At 55.0% G+C, this 17,328-nt stretch overlaps 1 protein-coding gene across 1 annotated transcript in view; it reads right to left on the bottom strand.

The window, feature by feature from the left end:
• The window catches only part of LOC140402871 (NT-3 growth factor receptor-like), a 247,128-nt gene that overhangs the window by 181,139 nt on the left and 48,661 nt on the right, over positions 1-17,328 (bottom strand). The window contains exons 4-6 of the mRNA XM_072490496.1: positions 12,704-12,772; positions 5,565-5,719; positions 1,645-1,787 (exon numbers count right to left, since the gene is read on the bottom strand). Coding sequence (XP_072346597.1) covers positions 1,645-1,787; positions 5,565-5,719; positions 12,704-12,772 — 367 coding nt within the window. The remainder of the gene's footprint in view (positions 1-1,644; positions 1,788-5,564; positions 5,720-12,703; positions 12,773-17,328) is intronic.

Consider the following 17,328-nt stretch of genomic DNA (forward strand, 5'->3'; position numbering starts at 1 on the left):
TCCCGGGAACTGGGACACAGTGTGTACCCGATTATACCCCACTGCCGGGAACTGGGACACCGTGTGTGTACCCGATTATTCCCCACTTCCGGGAACTGGGACACAGTGTGTGTACCCGATTATACCCCACTCCCGGGAACTGGGACACAGTGTGTACCCGATTATACCCCACTCCCGGGAACTGGGACACTGTGTGTACCTGATTATACCCCACTCCCGGGAACTGGGACACAGTGTGTGTACCCGATTATACCCCACTCCCGGGAACTGGGACACAGTGTGTGTACCCGATTATACCCCACTCCCGGGAACTGGGACACAGTGTGTGTACCCGATTATACCCCACTCCCGGGAACTGGGACACAGTGTGTGTACCCGATTATACCCCACTCCCGGGAACTGGGACACAGTGTGTGTACCCGATTATACCCCACTCCCATGAACTGGGACACAGTGTGTATACCCGATTATACCCCACTCCCGGGAACTGGGGCACAGTGTGTACCCGATTATACCCCACTCCCGGGAACTGGGACACAGTGTGTGTACCCGATTATACCCCACTCCCATGAACTGGGACACAGTGTGTATACCCGATTATACCCCACTCCCGTGAACTGGGACAGTGTGTGTACCCGATTGTACCCCACTCCCGGGAACTGGGACACAGTGTGTACCCGATTATACCCCACTCCCGGGAACTGGGACACAGTGTGTACCCGATTTTACCCCACTCCCGGGAACTGGGACACTGTGTGTACCCGATTATACCCCACTCCCGGGAACTGGGACACTGTGTGTACCCGATTATACCCCATTCCCGGGAACTGGGGCACAGTGTGTACCCGATTATACCCCACTACGGGAACTGGGACACAGTGTGTGTACCCGATTATACCCCACTCCCGGGAACTGGGACACAGTGTGTATACCCGATTATACCCCACTCCCGGGAACAGGGACACAGTGTGTGTACCCGATTATACCCCACTCCCGGGAACAGGGACACAGTGTGTGTACCCGATTATACCCCACTCCCGGGAACTGGGGCACAGTGTGTATACCCGATTATACCCCACTCCCGGGAACTGGGACAGTGTGTACCCGATTATACCCCACTCCCGGGAACTGGGGCACAGTGTGTACCTGATTATACCCCACTCCCGGGAACTGGGGCACAGTGTGTACCCGATTATACCCCACTCCCGGGAACTGGGACACAGTGTGTATACCCGATTATACCCCACTCCCGGGAACTGGGACACAGTGTGTACCCGATTATGCCGCACTCCCGGGAACTGGGACACAGTGTGTACCTGATTATACCCCACTCCCGGGAACTGGGACACAGTGTGTATACCCGATTATACCCCACTCCCGGGAACTGGGACACAGTGTGTGTACCCGATTATACCCCACTCCCGGGAACTGGGACACAGTGTGTATACCCGATTATACCCCACTCCCGGGAACTGGGGCACAGTGTGTACCCGATTATACCCCACTCCCGGGAACTGGGACACAGTGTGTGTACCCGATTATACCCCACTCCCATGAACTGGGACACAGTGTGTATACCCGATTATACCCCACTCCCGTGAACTGGGACAGTGTGTGTTACCCGATTATACCCCTGCACGTTACCTGGATGGAGTAATTGGATCTGAGGTCCTCGGTTAGCCAGCGGATGGAGGGTCTGGGCTCTCCCGAGGCGTTGCACCACAGCGTCAGGCTCTCGCCTTCCTTCACTGTCGCGTTCTCCAGGTCGATTACAGGTTCGGCCAACCCTGAGGCGAAGGTCATGGGAGAGGCCGAGTCAAAGGTCAGAGGTAAGGTCATGGAATAGGTCACAGCAAAGGTCATGGCAAGAACATCCATCCTCCGAGAAGGGGACCAAAACTGCCCACAATACTCCCGGTGTGGCCTCACCAAGACCCTGTACAATTGCAGCAACACATCCCTGCTTCTATACTCGAAACCTCTCGCAATAGTGGTCAACGTAGACGCCAAGAGAGAATATCAAACCCAGCTAGAGTCACAGACAGACTCTCAGCGGTTGTGGCAAGGACTAAACAACATAACGGGCTACAAAGCGAAGCCGAACAGTATCTCTGGCAGCAGCGCACCCCTCCCCGATGAACTCAATGCATTCTCTGCTCGGTTCGAGCAGGTAACCAACAATCCGCTGGCGAGTGCCCCAGCAGCCCATAATTCACCCATACCCACCATCACAGCTTCCAAAGTCAGGTCGGCCTTCCTGAAAGTGAGCCCTGGGAAGGCGACGGGCCCTGACGGGATCCCTGGTCGTGCACTCAGAGCCTGCACGTATTCGCGGACATCTTTAACCTGTCCCTACTCCATTCCGAGGTCCCCACCTGTTTCAAGAAGACCACCATCATACCGGTACCAAAGAAGAACCAGGCAACGTGCCTCAATGACTACCGTCCGGTGGTCCTGACTTCAATCGTAATGAAGTGCTTCGAGAGGTTGATCATGAAGCGCATCACCTCCATACTCCCAGAACGCCTTGATCCACTGCAATTCGCATACCGCTGCAACCGGTCCACATCAGACACCATTTCCCTGGCCCTACACTCATCCCTAGAGCATCTCGACAACAAGGACTCCTACATCAGACTCCTATTTATTGACTACAGCTCCGCCTTCAACACCATAATCCCAGCCAAGTTCACATCAAAGCTCCAAAACCTAGGACTTGGCTCCCCACTCTGCAACTGGATCCTCGATTTTCTGACCAACAGACCACAATCAGTAAGAATGAACAACAACACCTCCTCCACAATAGTCCTCAACACCGGCGCCCCGCGAGGCTGCGTACTTAGCCCCCTACTCTACTCCCTGTACACACACGACTGCGTGGCAAAACTTGGTTCCAACTCCATCTACCAGTTTGCTGACGACACGACCATGGTGGGCCGGATCTCGAATAACGACGAGTCCGAATACAGGAGGGAGATAGAGAACCTAGTGGAGTGGTGTAGCGACAACAATCTCCCCCTCAATGCCAGCAAAACTAAAGAGCTGGTCATTGACTTCAGGAAGCAAAGTACTGTACACACCCCTGTCAGCATCAACGGGGCCGAGGTGGAGATGGTTAGCAGTTTCAAATTCCTAGGAGTGCACATCACCAAAAATCTGTCCTGGTCCACCCACGTCGACGCTACCACCAAGAAAGCACAACAGCGCCTATACTTCCTCAGGAAACTAAGGAAATTCGGCATGTCCACATTAACCCTTACCAACTTTTACAGATGCACCATAGAAAGCATCCTATCGGGCTGCATCACAGCCTGGGTGTGGCAACTGCTCGGCCCAGGACCGCAAGAAACGTCAGAGAGTCGTGAACACCGCCCTGTCCATCACACGAACCTGCCTCCCATCCATTGACTCCGTCTACACCTCCCGCTGCCTGGGGAAAGCGGGCAGCATAATCAAAGACCCCTCCCACCCAGCTTACTCACTCTTCCAACTTCTTCCATCGGGCGGGAGATACAGAAGTCTGAGAACTCGCACAAACAGACTCCAAAACAGCTTCTTCCCCGCTGTCACCAGACTCCTAAACGACCCTCTTATGGACTGACCTCATTAACACTACACCCTGTATGCTTCATCCGATGCCGGTGTTTATGTAGTTACATTGTATATGTTGTGTCGCCCTGTTATGTATTTTCTTTTATTCCCTTTTCTTCTCATGTACTTAATGATCTGTTGAGCTGCTCGCAGAAAAATACTTTTCACTGTACCTCAGTACACGTGACAATAAACAAATCCAATCCAACATATAATTTGCCCTCTTCACCGCCTGCTGAACTTGCATGCTTACACACATACATACATTTTTGGAAATGTTTCCAATTAAGGGGCAATTTAGTTCGGCCAATCCACCGACCCTGCACATCTTTGGGTTGTGGGGGCGAAACCCACGCAGACACGGGGAGAATGTGCAAACTCCACACGGCAGTGACCCAGAGCCGGGATCGAACCTGGGACCTCGGCGCCGTGAGGCAGCTGTGCTAACCACTGCACCGCCGTGCCGCCCGATACTGCCCCATATACACACACGCACAACAATCACAGACCCGCATATGCACACAACAGTCACAGCCCCGTATACACAATGTGACTCCAGGTGAGAATCCACGCACAAATCGAGATATGGCACATTAAAACAAACTTTATTACTAACACAGTATTAATAACTTGAACATTATAAATAGAAATACCTTTCAATTACCAGTTGAACAATGCGTATCAATACTATGACACAATAACCCTGAACTGCTTTCTTTATCTGTGCTCAAACAGCATCCATCTCAGGTCACAATCCCCTTTTAAATACAGCTAGCTGACTCAGGAGTACTTGCTGAACAAAGAACAAAGAACAAAGAAATGTACAGCACAGGAACAGGCCCTTCGGCCCTCCAAGCCCGTGCCGACCATGCTGCCCGTCTAATCTAAAATCTTCTACACTTCCTGGGTCCGTATCCCTCTATTCCCATCCTATTCATGTATTTGTCAAGATGCCCCTTAAACGTCACTATCGTCCCTGCTTCCACCACCTCCTCCGGTAGCGAGTTCCAGGCACCCACTACCCTCTGTGTAAAAAACTTGCCTCGTACATCTACTCTAAACCTTGCCCCTCTCACCTTAAACCTATGCCCCCTAGTAATTGACCCCTCTACCCTGGGGAAAAGTCTCTGACTGTCCACTCTGTCTATGCCCCTCATAATTTTGTAGGCCTCTATCAGGTCGCCCCTCAACCACCTTCGTTCCAGTGAGAACAAACCGAGTTTATCCAACCTCTCATAACTAATGCCCTCCATACCAGGCAACATTCTGGTAAATCTCTTCTGCACCCTCTCTAAAGCCTCCACATCCTTCTGGTAGTGTGGCGACCAGAATTGAACACTATACTCCACGTGTGGCCTAACTAAGGTTCTATACAGCTGCAACATGACTTGCCAAGATGTCTTGGATAAACCACTTTGAGAAAGTGATATCTGTCAGGAACCAGCTGCATATTCTTGTCCGTCTTAACTCTCTATTTAAACTGACAGCCCAAGACACCGCTCTTGTGCTGTTCACAGGCAAACCTTGAACTCAGCTGTCCTGAGATCAGCAGCCTCTGTTTTGTCCCCTGTCAAATCTTTAACTGAACTGTTTAATCGGTCCGCAGGCAGACCTGACCTCACTGGATTGAGAGCCCTGTATTGTATCCGCTCACATCCCAATCTAATAAATTAAACTCAAACTCCAGAAACTACTTCAGCCCTGGCTCCTCCCTTTAACTGCAACATCTCGCTCAGCTGAACACAATGGCCGGGATTGTCCCTTCTGGGGACTATGTCCCACACGCCAGCGGGAGAACCGGTGCCAACCACGCCGGGGTCTGTTGAAGGGCCGGCGTGGTCCCGCGCATGCGCAGACCGGTCGGCGTATTTTGACGGGGGGGGGGGTTCTCTTCTCCGTGCCGGCCATGGTGGAGCCCTACAGGGGCCGGCGCGGAAAGAATGAAGCGCCCCCCCCTGTGATTTGAAGCTTACCACAGTCTGGAACCTGCATGCCCTCCAGGGGGGTGGCACTGCCGTCCTGCCAGCAGCTGAGGCTCTGGTTACCCACGGCCGTCACTCCGCTCTCCAGCCAGATCTGCAGCCAGCGAATCTCGCAGGAGCACCGGAAGCTATTCCCTGTGAGGATCCTGAGGGAGGCAAGTGGCAGAGTCATAGAAACACTCCAAGAACGGATTCCATGTCTACCTATGTGTGTGTGTCTGTGTGTGTGTGTCTGTGTGTGTGTGTCTGTGTCAGTGTGTCTGTCAGTGTGTGTGTGTGACTGTGTGTGTGTGTCTGTCAGTGTGTGTGTCTGTGTGTGTCTGTGTCTGTGTGTGTGTGTGTCTGTCTGTACGTGTCTGTCAGTGTGTGTGTCTGTGTGCGTGTGTGTATGTCAGTGTGTGTGTGTCTGTGTGTGCGCCTGTGTGTATCTGTCTGTGTGTGTCTGTGTGTGTGTGTCTGTCAGTGTGTGTCTGTGTGTGTCTGTCAGAGTGTGTGTGTGTCTGTGTGTGTGTCTGTCAGTGTGTGTGTGTGTCTTTGTGTCTGTTTGTGTCTGTGTGTGTGCCTGTGTGTCTGTGTGTGTTTCTATGTGTGTGTCTGTGTATGTCTGTGTGTGTCTGTCTGTCTGTCTGTGTGTCTGTCAGTGTGTGGTGTGGGTCTGTCTGTGTGTGTCTGCGTGTCCGTCAGTGTCTGTGTGTGTCTGTGTGTGTGTGTCTGTGTCTGTGTGTGTGTCTGTGTGTGACTCTGTGTGTGTGTCTGTGTGTCTCAGTGTGTGTCTGTGTGTGTGTGTGTCTGCCAGTGTGTGTGTGTATGTCAGTGTGCATGTGCCTGTGTGTGTGAGTCTGTGTGCGTGTGTCTGTGTGTGTGTCTGTGTGTGTGTCTGTGTGTGTGTCTGTGTGTGTGTCTGTGCGTGTGCCTGTGTGGGTCTGTGTGTCTGTTAGTGTGTGTGTGTGTCTGTCAGTGTGTGTGTCTGCGTGTGTCTGTGTGTGTCTGTGTGTGTCTGTGGGGTCTGTCTGTGTGTCTGTCAGTGTGTGTGTCTGTGTGTGTGTGTGTGTCTGTCAGTGTGTATGTGTGTGTCTGTGTCTGTGTGTCTGTCAGTGTGTGTCTGTGTGTGCCTGTGTGTGTGTGTGTCTGTGTCTGTGTGTGTCTGTGTGTGTGTCTGTCAGTGTGTGTCTGTCAGTGTGTGTCTATCAGTGTGTGTCTGTGTGTGCCTGTGTATGTGTCTGTGTGTCTGTCAGTTTGTGTCTGTGTGTGTCTGTCAGTGTGTGTCTGTGTGTGTCAATGTGTCTGTCAGTGTGTGTGTGTGACTGTGTGTGTGTGTCTGTTAGTGTGTGTGTCTGTCAGTGTGTGTGTGTGTGTCAATGTGTCTGTCAGTGTGTGTGTGTGACTGTGTGTGTGTGTCTGTCAGTGTGTGTGTCTGTGTGTGTCTGTGTCTGTGTGTGTGTGTGTCTGTCTGTACGTGTCTGTCAGTGTGTGTGTCTGTGTGCGTGTGTGTATGTCAGTGTGTGTGTGTCTGTGTGTGCGCCTGTGTGTGTCTGTCTGTGTGTGTCTGTGTGTGTGTGTCTGTCAGTGTGTGTCTGTGTGTGTCTGTCAGAGTGTGTGTGTGTCTGTGTGTGTGTCTGTCAGTGTGTGTGTGTGTCTTTGTGTCTGTGTGTGTCTGTGTGTGTGCCTGTGTGTCTGTGTGTGTTTCTATGTGTGTGTCTGTGTATGTCTGTGTGTGTCTGTCTGTCTGTCTGTGTGTCTGTCAGTGTGTGGTGTGGGTCTGTCTGTGTGTGTCTGCGTGTCCGTCAGTGTCTGTGTGTGTCTGTGTGTGTCTGTGTCTGTGTGTGTGTCTGTGTGTGACTCTGTGTGTGTGTCTGTGTGTCTCAGTGTGTGTCTGTGTGTGTGTGTCTGCCAGTGTGTGTGTGCATGTCAGTGTGCGTGTGCCTGTGTGTGTGAGTCTGTGTGCGTGTGTCTGTGTGTGTGTCTGTGTGTGTGTCTGTGTGTGTGTCTGTGCGTGTGCCTGTGTGGGTCTGTGTGTCTGTTAGTGTGTGTGTGTGTCTGTCAGTGTGTGTGTCTGCGTGTGTCTGTGTGTGTCTGTGTGTGTCTGTGGGGTCTGTCTGTGTGTCTGTCAGTGTGTGTGTCTGTGTGTGTGTGTGTGTCTGTCAGTGTGTATGTGTGTGTCTGTGTGTCTGTCAGTGTGTGTCTGTGTGTGCCTGTGTGTGTGTGTGTCTGTGTCTGTGTGTGTGTCTGTGTGTGTCTGTGTGTGTCTGTGTGTGTGTCTGTCAGTGTGTGTGTGTGTGTTTTTGTGTCTGTGTGTGTGTCTGTGTGTGTGTCTATGTGTGTGTCTGTGTATGTCTGTGTGTGTGTGTCTGTCTGTCTGTGTGTCTGTCAGTGTGTGGTGCGTGTCTGTCAGTGTGTGTGTGTGTCTCTGTCAGTGTGTGTCTGTGTGTGTGTGTCTGTGTGTGTGTGTCTGTGTGTGTGTGTCTGTCAGTGTGTGTCTGTGTGTGTGTCTGTCAGTGTGTGTCTGTCAGTGTGTGTCTGTCAGTGTGTGTGTGTGACTGTCTGTCAGCGTGTGTGAATGTGTGTCTGTCAGTGTCTGTGTGCCTGTCAGTGTGCGTGTGTGTTTGTCAGAGTCTGTGTGCGTCTGTCAGTGTGTGTCTGTGTGTGTGTCTGTGTGTGTCTGTGTGTGTCTGTCAGTGTGTGTGTGTCTGTCAGTGTGTGTGACTGTCTGTCAGTGTGTGTTTGTGTCTGTCAGTGTGTGTGTCTGTGTGTCCGTCTGGGTGTGTGTGTCTGTCAGTGTGTGTGTGTGTCTGTCAGTGTGTGTGTCTGTCAGTGTGTGTGTGTGTCTGTCAGTGTGTGTGTGTGTCTGTCAGTGTGTGTGTGTGTGTGTGTCTGTCAGTGTGTGTGTGTGTGTCTGTCAGTGTGTGTGTGTGTCTGTCAGTGTATTTGTCTGTGTGTCTGTCAGTGTGTGTGTCTGTCAGTGTGTGTGTCTGTCAGTGTGTTTGTGTCTGTGTGTGTCTGTGTGTGTCTGTGTGTGTCTGTGTGTGTGCCTGTGTGTGTCTGTGTGCCTGTCAGTGTGTGCGTGTGTCAGTGTGTGTGTGTCTGTCAGTGTGTGTCTGTCAGTGTGTGTCTGTCAGAGTGTGTGTGTCTGTGTGTGTGTCTGTGTGTGTGTCTGTCAGTGTGTGTGTGTTTGTCTGTCAGTGTGTGTGTGTGTCTATTTGTGTGTCTGTGTGTGTGTATGTCTGTCTGTGTGTCTGTCAGTGTGTGGTGTGTGTCTGTCAGTGTGTGTGTGTGTCTGTCAGTGTGTGTCTGTCTGTGTGTGTGTGTGTGTGTGTTTGTCAGTGAGTATCTGTGTGTGTCTGTGTGTGTCAGTGTGTGTCTGTCAGTGTGTGTGTGTGTGTTTGTGACTGTCAGCGTGTCTGACTGTGTGTCTGTCAGTGTGTGTGTGTGTGTGTGTCTGTGTGTGTCTGTCAGAGTGTGTGTGTGTCTGTCAGTGTGTGTCTGTCAGTGTGTGTCTGTGTGTGTGTGTCTGTGTGTGTCTGTGTGTGTCTGTCAGTGTGTGTGTCTGTCAGTGTGTGTTTGTGTCTGTCAGTGTGTGTTTGTGTCTGTCAGTGTGTGTGTCTGTGTGACCGTCAGTGTGTGTGTGTGTCTGTCAGTGTGTGTGTGTGTCTGTCAGTGTGTGTGTGTCTGTCAGTGTGTGTGTCTGTCAGTGTGTGTGTGTGTCTGTCAGTGTGTGTGTCTGTCAGTGTGTGTGTGTGTCTGTCAGTGTGTGTGTCTGTCAGTGTGTGTGTGTGTGTCAGTGTGTGTGTCTGTGTGTCTGTCAGTGTGTGTGCGTCTGTCAGTGTGTGTGTCTGTCACTGTGTGTGTGTGTGTCAGTGTGTGTGTCTGTGTGTCTGTCAGTGTGTGTGTCTGTCAGTGTGTGTGTGTCTGTCTGTCAGTGTGTGTGTGTGTGTCTGTCAGTGTGTGTGTGTCTGTCAGTGTGTGTGTCTGTGTGTCTGTCAGTGTGTGTGTGTCTGTCAGTGTGTGTCTGTCAGTGTGTGTGTGTGTGTCTGTCAGTGTGTGTCTGTCATTGTGTGTCTGTCAGTGTATGTGTGTCTGTCAGTGTGTGTGTGTGTGTGTCTGTCAGTGTGTGTGTGCCTGTCAGTGTGTGTGTGTGTCTGTCAGTGTGTGTGTCTGTCAGTGTGTGTGTGTCTGTCAGTGTATTTGTCTGTGTGTCTGTCAGTGTGTGTGTGTCTGTCAGTGTGTGTGTCTGTCAGTGTGTGTGTGTCTGTCAGTGTGTGTGTCTGTCAGTGTGTGTGTGTGTCTGTCAGTGTGTGTGTGTCTGTCAGTGTGTGTGTGTGTGTGTGTGTCTGTCAGTGTGTGTGTCTGTCAGTGTGTGTGTGTCTGTCAGTGTATTTGTCTGTGTGTCTGTCAGTGTGTGTGTCTGTCAGTGTGTGTGTGTCTGTCAGTGTGTGTGTCTGTCAGTGTGTGTGTGTCTGTCAGTGTGTGTGTGTCTGTCAGTGTGTGTGTCTGTCAGTGTGTGTGTGTCTGTCAGTGTGTGTGTGTCTGTCAGTGTGTGTGTCTGTCAGTGTGTGTTTGTGTCTGTCAGTGTGTGTCTGTCAGTGTGTGTGTGTGTGTTTGTGACTGTCAGCGTGTCTGACTGTGTGTCTGTCAGTGTCTGTGTGTCTGTCAGTGTGTGTGTGTGTGTGTCTGTGTGTGTCTGTCAGAGTGTGTGTGTGTCTGTCAGTGTGTGTCTGTCAGTGTGTGTCTGTGTGTGTGTGTCTGTGTGTGTCTGTGTGTGTCTGTCAGTGTGTGTGTCTGTCAGTGTGTGTTTGTGTCTGTCAGTGTGTGTTTGTGTCTGTCAGTGTGTGTGTCTGTGTGTCCGTCAGTGTGTGTGTGTCTGTCAGTGTGTGTGTGTGTCTGTCAGTGTGTGTGTGTCTGTCAGTGTGTGTGTCTGTCAGTGTGTGTGTGTGTGTCTGTCAGTGTGTGTGTCTGTCAGTGTGTGTGTGTGTCTGTCAGTGTGTGTGTCTGTCAGTGTGTGTGTGTGTGTCAGTGTGTGTGTCTGTGTGTCTGTCAGTGTGTGTGCGTCTGTCAGTGTGTGTGTCTGTCACTGTGTGTGTGTGTGTCAGTGTGTGTGTCTGTGTGTCTGTCAGTGTGTGTGTCTGTCATTGTGTGTGTGTCTGTCTGTCAGTGTGTGTGTGTGTGTCTGTCAGTGTGTGTGTGTCTGTCAGTGTGTGTGTCTGTGTGTCTGTCAGTGTGTGTGTGTCTGTCAGTGTGTGTCTGTCAGTGTGTGTGTGTGTGTCTGTCAGTGTGTGTCTGTCATTGTGTGTCTGTCAGTGTATGTGTGTCTGTCAGTGTGTGTGTGTGTGTGTCTGTCAGTGTGTGTGTGCCTGTCAGTGTGTGTGTGTGTGTCTGTCAGTGTGTGTGTCTGTCAGTGTGTGTGTGTCTGTCAGTGTATTTGTCTGTGTGTCTGTCAGTGTGTGTGTGTCTGTCAGTGTGTGTGTCTGTCAGTGTGTGTGTGTGTGTCTGTCAGTGTGTGTGTGTCTGTCAGTGTGTGTGTGTGTGTGTCTGTCAGTGTGTGTGTCTGTCAGTGTGTGTGTGTCTGTCAGTGTATTTGTCTGTGTGTCTGTCAGTGTGTGTGTGTCTGTCAGTGTGTGTGTCTGTCAGTGTGTGTGTGTCTGTCAGTGTGTGTGTGTCTGTCAGTGTGTGTGTCTGTCAGTGTGTGTGTGTCTGTCAGTGTGTGTGTGTCTGTCAGTGTGTGTGTCTGTCAGTGTGTGTGTGTCTGTCAGTGTGTGTGTCTGTCAGTGTGTGTGTGTGTGTGTCAGTGTGTGTGTGTGTCAGTGTGTGTGCCTGTCAGTGTGTGTGCGTCTGTCAGTGTGTGTGTGTCTGTCAGTGTGTGTGTGTGTCAGTGTGTGTGCCTGTCAGTGTGTGTGCGTCTGTCAGTGTGTGTGTGTCTGTCAGTGTGTGCGTCTGTCAGTGTGTGTGTGTCTGTCAGTGTGTGTGTGTCTGTCAGTGTGTGTGGCTGTCAGTGTGTGTGTGTCAGTGTGTGTGTGTCTGTCAGTGTGTGTGTGTCTGTCAGTGTGTGTGTGTGTGTGTGTCTCATAACTAGATATAGTCGGTCCCTTGTGAACGAGGCCACCCTTTCCATTAACGGCTGCTTTCCATTTCAGAATGTCCCGTGCGTCGCCCCTTCCAGAGCCTGTCATTTGTAACTTAAAATGTTAACCTATCCTCTTTGTATTTATTAATTCCCAGGATGTGGGGGTCACTGGCCGGGCCCAGTATTTATTCCCCCTCCCTAATTGCCCCTCGAGAAGGTAGCGGGTGAGCCGCCATCTTGAACCCGCTGTGCGGTGTAGGTACACCCACCGTGCTGTTAGGGAGGGAGTTCCGGATTCTGACCCGGCGACAGTGAAGGAACGGCCGATATATTCCCGAGTCGGGATGGCGAGCGGCTCGGAGGGGGGGACTTGCAGGTGGGGGTGGGGGGGTGTTCCCCGTGTGTCTGCTGCCCCCCCCCTCGTCCTTCTAGACGGTAGAGATGGCGGGTTTGGAAGGTGCTGTCGAAGGCGAGTCGCCGCGGTGCGTCTTGTGGACGGTGCACACGGCTGTCGGGGGGGAGGGGAGTGAATGTCGGTGGTTAGCGTGTCGATCGAGCGGGGCTGCTTTGTCCTGGATGGTGTCGATCTTCTCGAGTGTTGTTGGGAGCCGCGCTCATCCAGGCGAGTGGAGAGTCTCCCATCGCACTCCTGACCTGTGTCCTTGTCGATGGGGGACAGGCTTTGAGGAGCCTATAGAATCCCGACAGTGCAGAAGGAGGCTATTTGGCCCATCGGATCTGCACTGACCCTCCAAAAGAGCCCCCACTACTTCCCCTATCCCCGTAACCCCACCTAACCCGCACATCTTTGGGCTGTGGGAGGAAACCGGAGCGTCCGGAGGAAACCCACGCAGACACGGGGAGGACGTGCAGACTCCACACAGACAGAGACCCAGCGGGGAATCAAACCGGGGGGGGGGGGGGCTTCCTCGGCGCGCCGGCCCCCGGCCCAACATGGCGCGGGGGCTCAGGGGCCAGGCCGCGTAACACAAAACTCAAAAGAGTGTCGTCGTCCCCGTCGGGCCGGTTTCGGAAACTCCCGCGACATTCTAGCGCATTCCGCCATACTCACAATTCCGTGAGGCGAAGAGGTGCGAAGGGCTTCCAGGACAGGGTGACCAGGGCGTTCGATGACAGGTTCCTGTGGGTCGAAAAGGGAAAGGTCAGGGGCGGGATTCTCACCTCCTGAGGCACCGTGCGGGGCGCAAACACAGGACAAGCCGGACGAAGGCCTCGCCGATTCCGGTGCTGGTGAGGGACTCGCACCGACGCGGATCTTGCCAAAAAACGCCCGGGGCCCGCCGCGCGGGTACGCAAGTCTGGCAACCTGCACCGGAAGACATGGCGCCGGCCAAGTTCGAACTCTATCCCGCCAACCGCGACCACACGTGGCCCATCGCCGCTGGCCACACTGCCCATCGACCATGGAGCATCGCGGGTGGGCCGGCCAATGATGCTGCAGCGGCGTTGAAACGCCACGCGTCACGATAACAGCGGTTGAAGGCCCCTTGGAGCCTGGTGCTGTCTCCTGGGGCCTTGTACTGTCCCCTGGAGCCTGGTACTGTCTCCCGGGTCCTGGTACTGTTCCCTGGGGCCTAGTACTGTCCCCTGGGGCCTGGTACTGTCCCCTGGAGCCTGGTACTGTCCCCCGGGTCCTGGTACTGTTCCCTGGGGCCTAGTACTGTCCCCTGGGGCCTGGTACTGTTCCATGGAGCCTGGTACTGCTCTATGCAGCCTGGTACTGTGTCCCGGGGCCTGGTACTGTTCCCTGGAGCTTGGTACTGTTCCCTGGTGCCTGGTACTGTGCCCCGGAGCCTTGTACTGTCTCCTGGAGCCTGGTACTGTCCCCTGGAGCCTGGTACTGTTCCCTGGGGCCTGGTACTATCTCCTGGGACCTGGTACTGTTCCCTGGGGCGTGGTACTGTTCCCTGGGGCCTGGCACTGTTCCCTGGAGCCTGGTACTGTGCCCCGGAGCCTTGTACTGTCTCCTGGAGCCTGGTACTGTTCCCTGGAGCCTGGTACTGTTCCCTGGAGCCTGGTACTGTTCCCTGGGGCCTGGTACTGTTCCCTGGGGCCTGGTACTGTTCCCTGGAGCCTGGTACTGTTCCCTGGAGCCTGGTACTGTGCCCTGGGGCCTGGTACTGTTCCTTGGGGCCTGGTACTGTGCCCCGGAGCCTTGTACTGTTCCCTGGAGCCTGGTACTTTCCCCTGGGGCCTGGTACTGTTCCCTGGAGCCTGGTACTGTCCCCTGGAGCTTGGTACTATCTCCTGGAGCCTGGTACTGGGTCCTGGTAATGGTCCCTGGGGCTTGGTACTGTTCCCTGGGGCCTGGTAATGGTCCCTGGGGCCTGGTACTGTTCCCTGGAGCCTGGTACTGTCCCCTGGGGCCTGGTACTGTTCCCTGGAGCCTGGTACTGGGTCCTGGTAATGGTCCCTGGGGCTTGGTACTGTTCCCTGGGGCCTGGTACTGTTCCCTGGAGCTTGGTACTATCTCCTGGAGCCTGGTACTGTCCCCTGGAGCCTGGTACTGTGCCCCGGGTCCTGGGAATGGTCCCTGGGGCCTGGTACTGTTCCCTGGAGCCTGGTACTGTCCCCTGGAGCCTTGTACTGTGTCCTGGAGCCTTGTACTGTGTCCTGGGGCCTGGTACTGTCTCCTGGAGCCTGGTACTGTGCCCTGGAGCCTGGTACTGTCCCCTGGGGCCTTGTACTGTTCCCTGGAGCCTGGTACTGTGCCCCGGGTCCTGGTACTGTTCCCTGGAGCCTGATACTGTTCCCTGGGGCCTGGTACTGTTCCCCGGGGCCTGTTTGTGTCTCCTGGGGCCTAGTACTGTTCCCTGGAGCCTGGTACTGTTCCCTGGGACCTTGTACTGTTCACTGGGGCCTTGTACTGTTCCCTGGAGCCTGGTACTGTGCTCCGGGGCCTGGTACTGTTCCCTGGAGCCTGGTACTGTTCCCTGGAGCCTGGTACTGTGCCCCGGGGCCTGGTACTGTTCCCTGGAGCTTGGTACTGTTCCTGACGCCTGGTACTGTCTCCTGGGGCCTGGTACTGTGCCCCGGGGCCAGGTACTGTTCCCTGGGGCCTGGTGCTGTCTCCTGGAGCCTGGTACTGTGCCCCGGGGCCTGGTACTGTTCCCTGGAGCTTGGTACTGTTACCTGCAGCCTGGTACTGTGCCCCGGGGCCTGGTACTGTTCCCTGGAGCTTGGTACTGTTCCCTGGATCTTGGTACTGTTCCCTGGTGCCTGGTACTGTGCCCCAGGGCCTGGTACTGTTCCCTGGAGCTTGGTACTGGTCCCTGGTGCCTGGTACTGTTCCCTGGGGCCTGGTACTGTTCCCTGGGGCCTGGTGCTGTCTCCTGGGGCCTGGTACTGTTCCCTGGAGCCTGATACTGTTCCCTGGGGCCTGGTACTGTTCCCCGGGGATGTTTCTGTCTCCTGGGGCCTGGTACTGTTCCCTGGAGCCTGGTACTGTTCCCTGGAGCCTGGTACTGTGCTCCGGGGCCTGGTACTGTTCCCTGGAGCCTGGTACTGTGCTCCGGGGCCAGGTACTTTTCCCTGGAGCCTGGTACTGTTCCCTGGAGCCTGGTACTGTTCCCTGGAGCCTGGTACTGTGCCCCGGGGCCTGGTACTGTTCCCTGGAGCTTGGTACTGTTCCTGAAGCCTGGTACTGTCTCCTGGGACCTGGTACTGTGCCCCGGGGCCAGGTACTGTTCCCTGGGGACTGGTACTGTTACCTGCAGCCTGGTACTTTCCCCTGGGGCCTTGTACTGTTCCCTGGAGCCTGGTACTGTTCCCTGGAGCCTGGTACTGTTCCCTGGGGCCTGGTACTGTTCCCTGGAGCCTGGTACTGTCCCCTGGAGCCTGGCGCTGTCCCCTGGAGCCTGGCACTGTTCCCTGGAGCCTGGTACGGTTGCCTGGAGCCTGTTACTGTTCCCTGGAGCCTGGTACTGTTCCCTGGAGCCTGGTACTGTTCCTTGGGGCCTGGTACTGTGCCCCGGAGCCTTGTACTGTCTCCTGGTGCCTGGTGCTGTCTCCTGGTGCCTGGTGCTGTCCCCTGGAGCCTGGTACTGTCCCCTGGAGCCTGGTACTGTCCCCTGGAGCCTGGTACTGTTCCTTGGGGCCTGGTACTGTGCCTCGGAGCCTTGTACTGTTCCCTGGAGCCTGGTACTGTCCCCTGGAGCCTGGTGCTGTCCCCTGGAGCCTGGTGCTGTCCCCTGGAGCCTGGTACTGTTCCCTGGGGCCTGGTACTGTTCCCTGGGGCCTGGTACTGTCCCCTGGAGCTTGGTACTGTCTCCTGGAGCTTGGTACTATCTCCTGGAGCCTGGTACTGTCCCCTGGAGCCTGGTACTGTGCCCCGGGTCCTGGGAATGGTCCCTGGGGCCTGGTACTGTTCCCTGGAGCCTGGTACTGTCCCCTGGAGCCTTGTACTGTGTCCTGGAGCCTTGTACTGTGTCCTGGAGCCTTGTACTGTCTCCTGGAGCCTGGTACTGTGCCCTGGAGCCTGGTACTGTCCCCTGGGGCCTTGTACTGTTCCCTGGAGCCTGGTACTGTGCCCCGGGTCCTGGTACTGTTCCCTGGAGCCTGATACTGTTCCCTGGGGCCTGGTACTGTTCCCCGGGGCCTGTTTGTGTCTCCTGGGGCCTAGTACTGTTCCCTGGAGCCTGGTACTGTTCCCTGGGACCTTGTACTGTTCACTGGGGTCTTGTACTGTTCCCTGGAGCCTGGTACTGTGCTCCGGGGCCTGGTACTGTTCCCTGGAGCCTGGTACTGTTCCCTGGAGCCTGGTACTGTGCCCCGGGGCCTGGTACTGTTCCCTGGAGCTTGGTACTGTTCCTGACGCCTGGTACTGTCTCCTGGGGCCTGGTACTGTGCCCCGGGGCCAGGTACTGTTCCCTGGGGCCTGGTGCTGTCTCCTGGAGCCTGGTACTGTGCCCCGGGGCCTGGTACTGTTCCCTGGAGCTTGGTACTGTTACCTGCAGCCTGGTACTGTGCCCCGGGGCCTGGTACTGTTCCCTGGAGCTTGGTACTGTTCCCTGGATCTTGGTACTGTTCCCTGGTGCCTGGTACTGTGCCCCAGGGCCTGGTACTGTTCCCTGGAGCTTGGTACTGGTCCCTGGTGCCTGGTACTGTTCCCTGGGGCCTGGTACTGTTCCCTGGGGCCTGGTGCTGTCTCCTGGGGCCTGGTACTGTTCTCTGGAGCCTGATACTGTTCCCTGGGGCCTGGTACTGTTCCCCGGGGATGTTTCTGTCTCCTGGGGCCTGGTACTGTTCCCTGGAGCCTGGTACTGTGCTCCGGGGCCTGGTACTGTTCCCTGGAGCCTGGTACTGTTCCCTGGAGCCTGGTACTGTGCCCCGGGGCCTGGTACTGTTCCCTGGAGCTTGGTACTGTTCCTGAAGCCTGGTACTGTCTCCTGGGGCCTGGTACTGTGCCCCGGGGCCAGGTACTGTTCCCTGGAGCTTGGTACTGTTACCTGCAGCCTGGTACTGTGCCCCGGGGCCTGGTACTGTTCCCTGGAGCTTGGTACTGTTCCTGACGCCTGGTACTGTCTCCTGGGGCCTGGTACTGTGCCCCGGGGCCTGGTACTGTTCCCTGGGGACTGGTGCTGTCTCCTGGAGCCTGGTACTGTGCCCCGGGGCCTGGTACTGTTCCCTGGAGCTTGGTACTGTTACCTGCAGCCTGGTACTGTGCCCCGGGGCCTG

The sequence above is a fragment of the Scyliorhinus torazame genome, chromosome 26 (genome assembly GCF_047496885.1).
Source record: "Scyliorhinus torazame isolate Kashiwa2021f chromosome 26, sScyTor2.1, whole genome shotgun sequence".
NCBI lineage: Eukaryota > Metazoa > Chordata > Chondrichthyes > Carcharhiniformes > Scyliorhinidae > Scyliorhinus > Scyliorhinus torazame.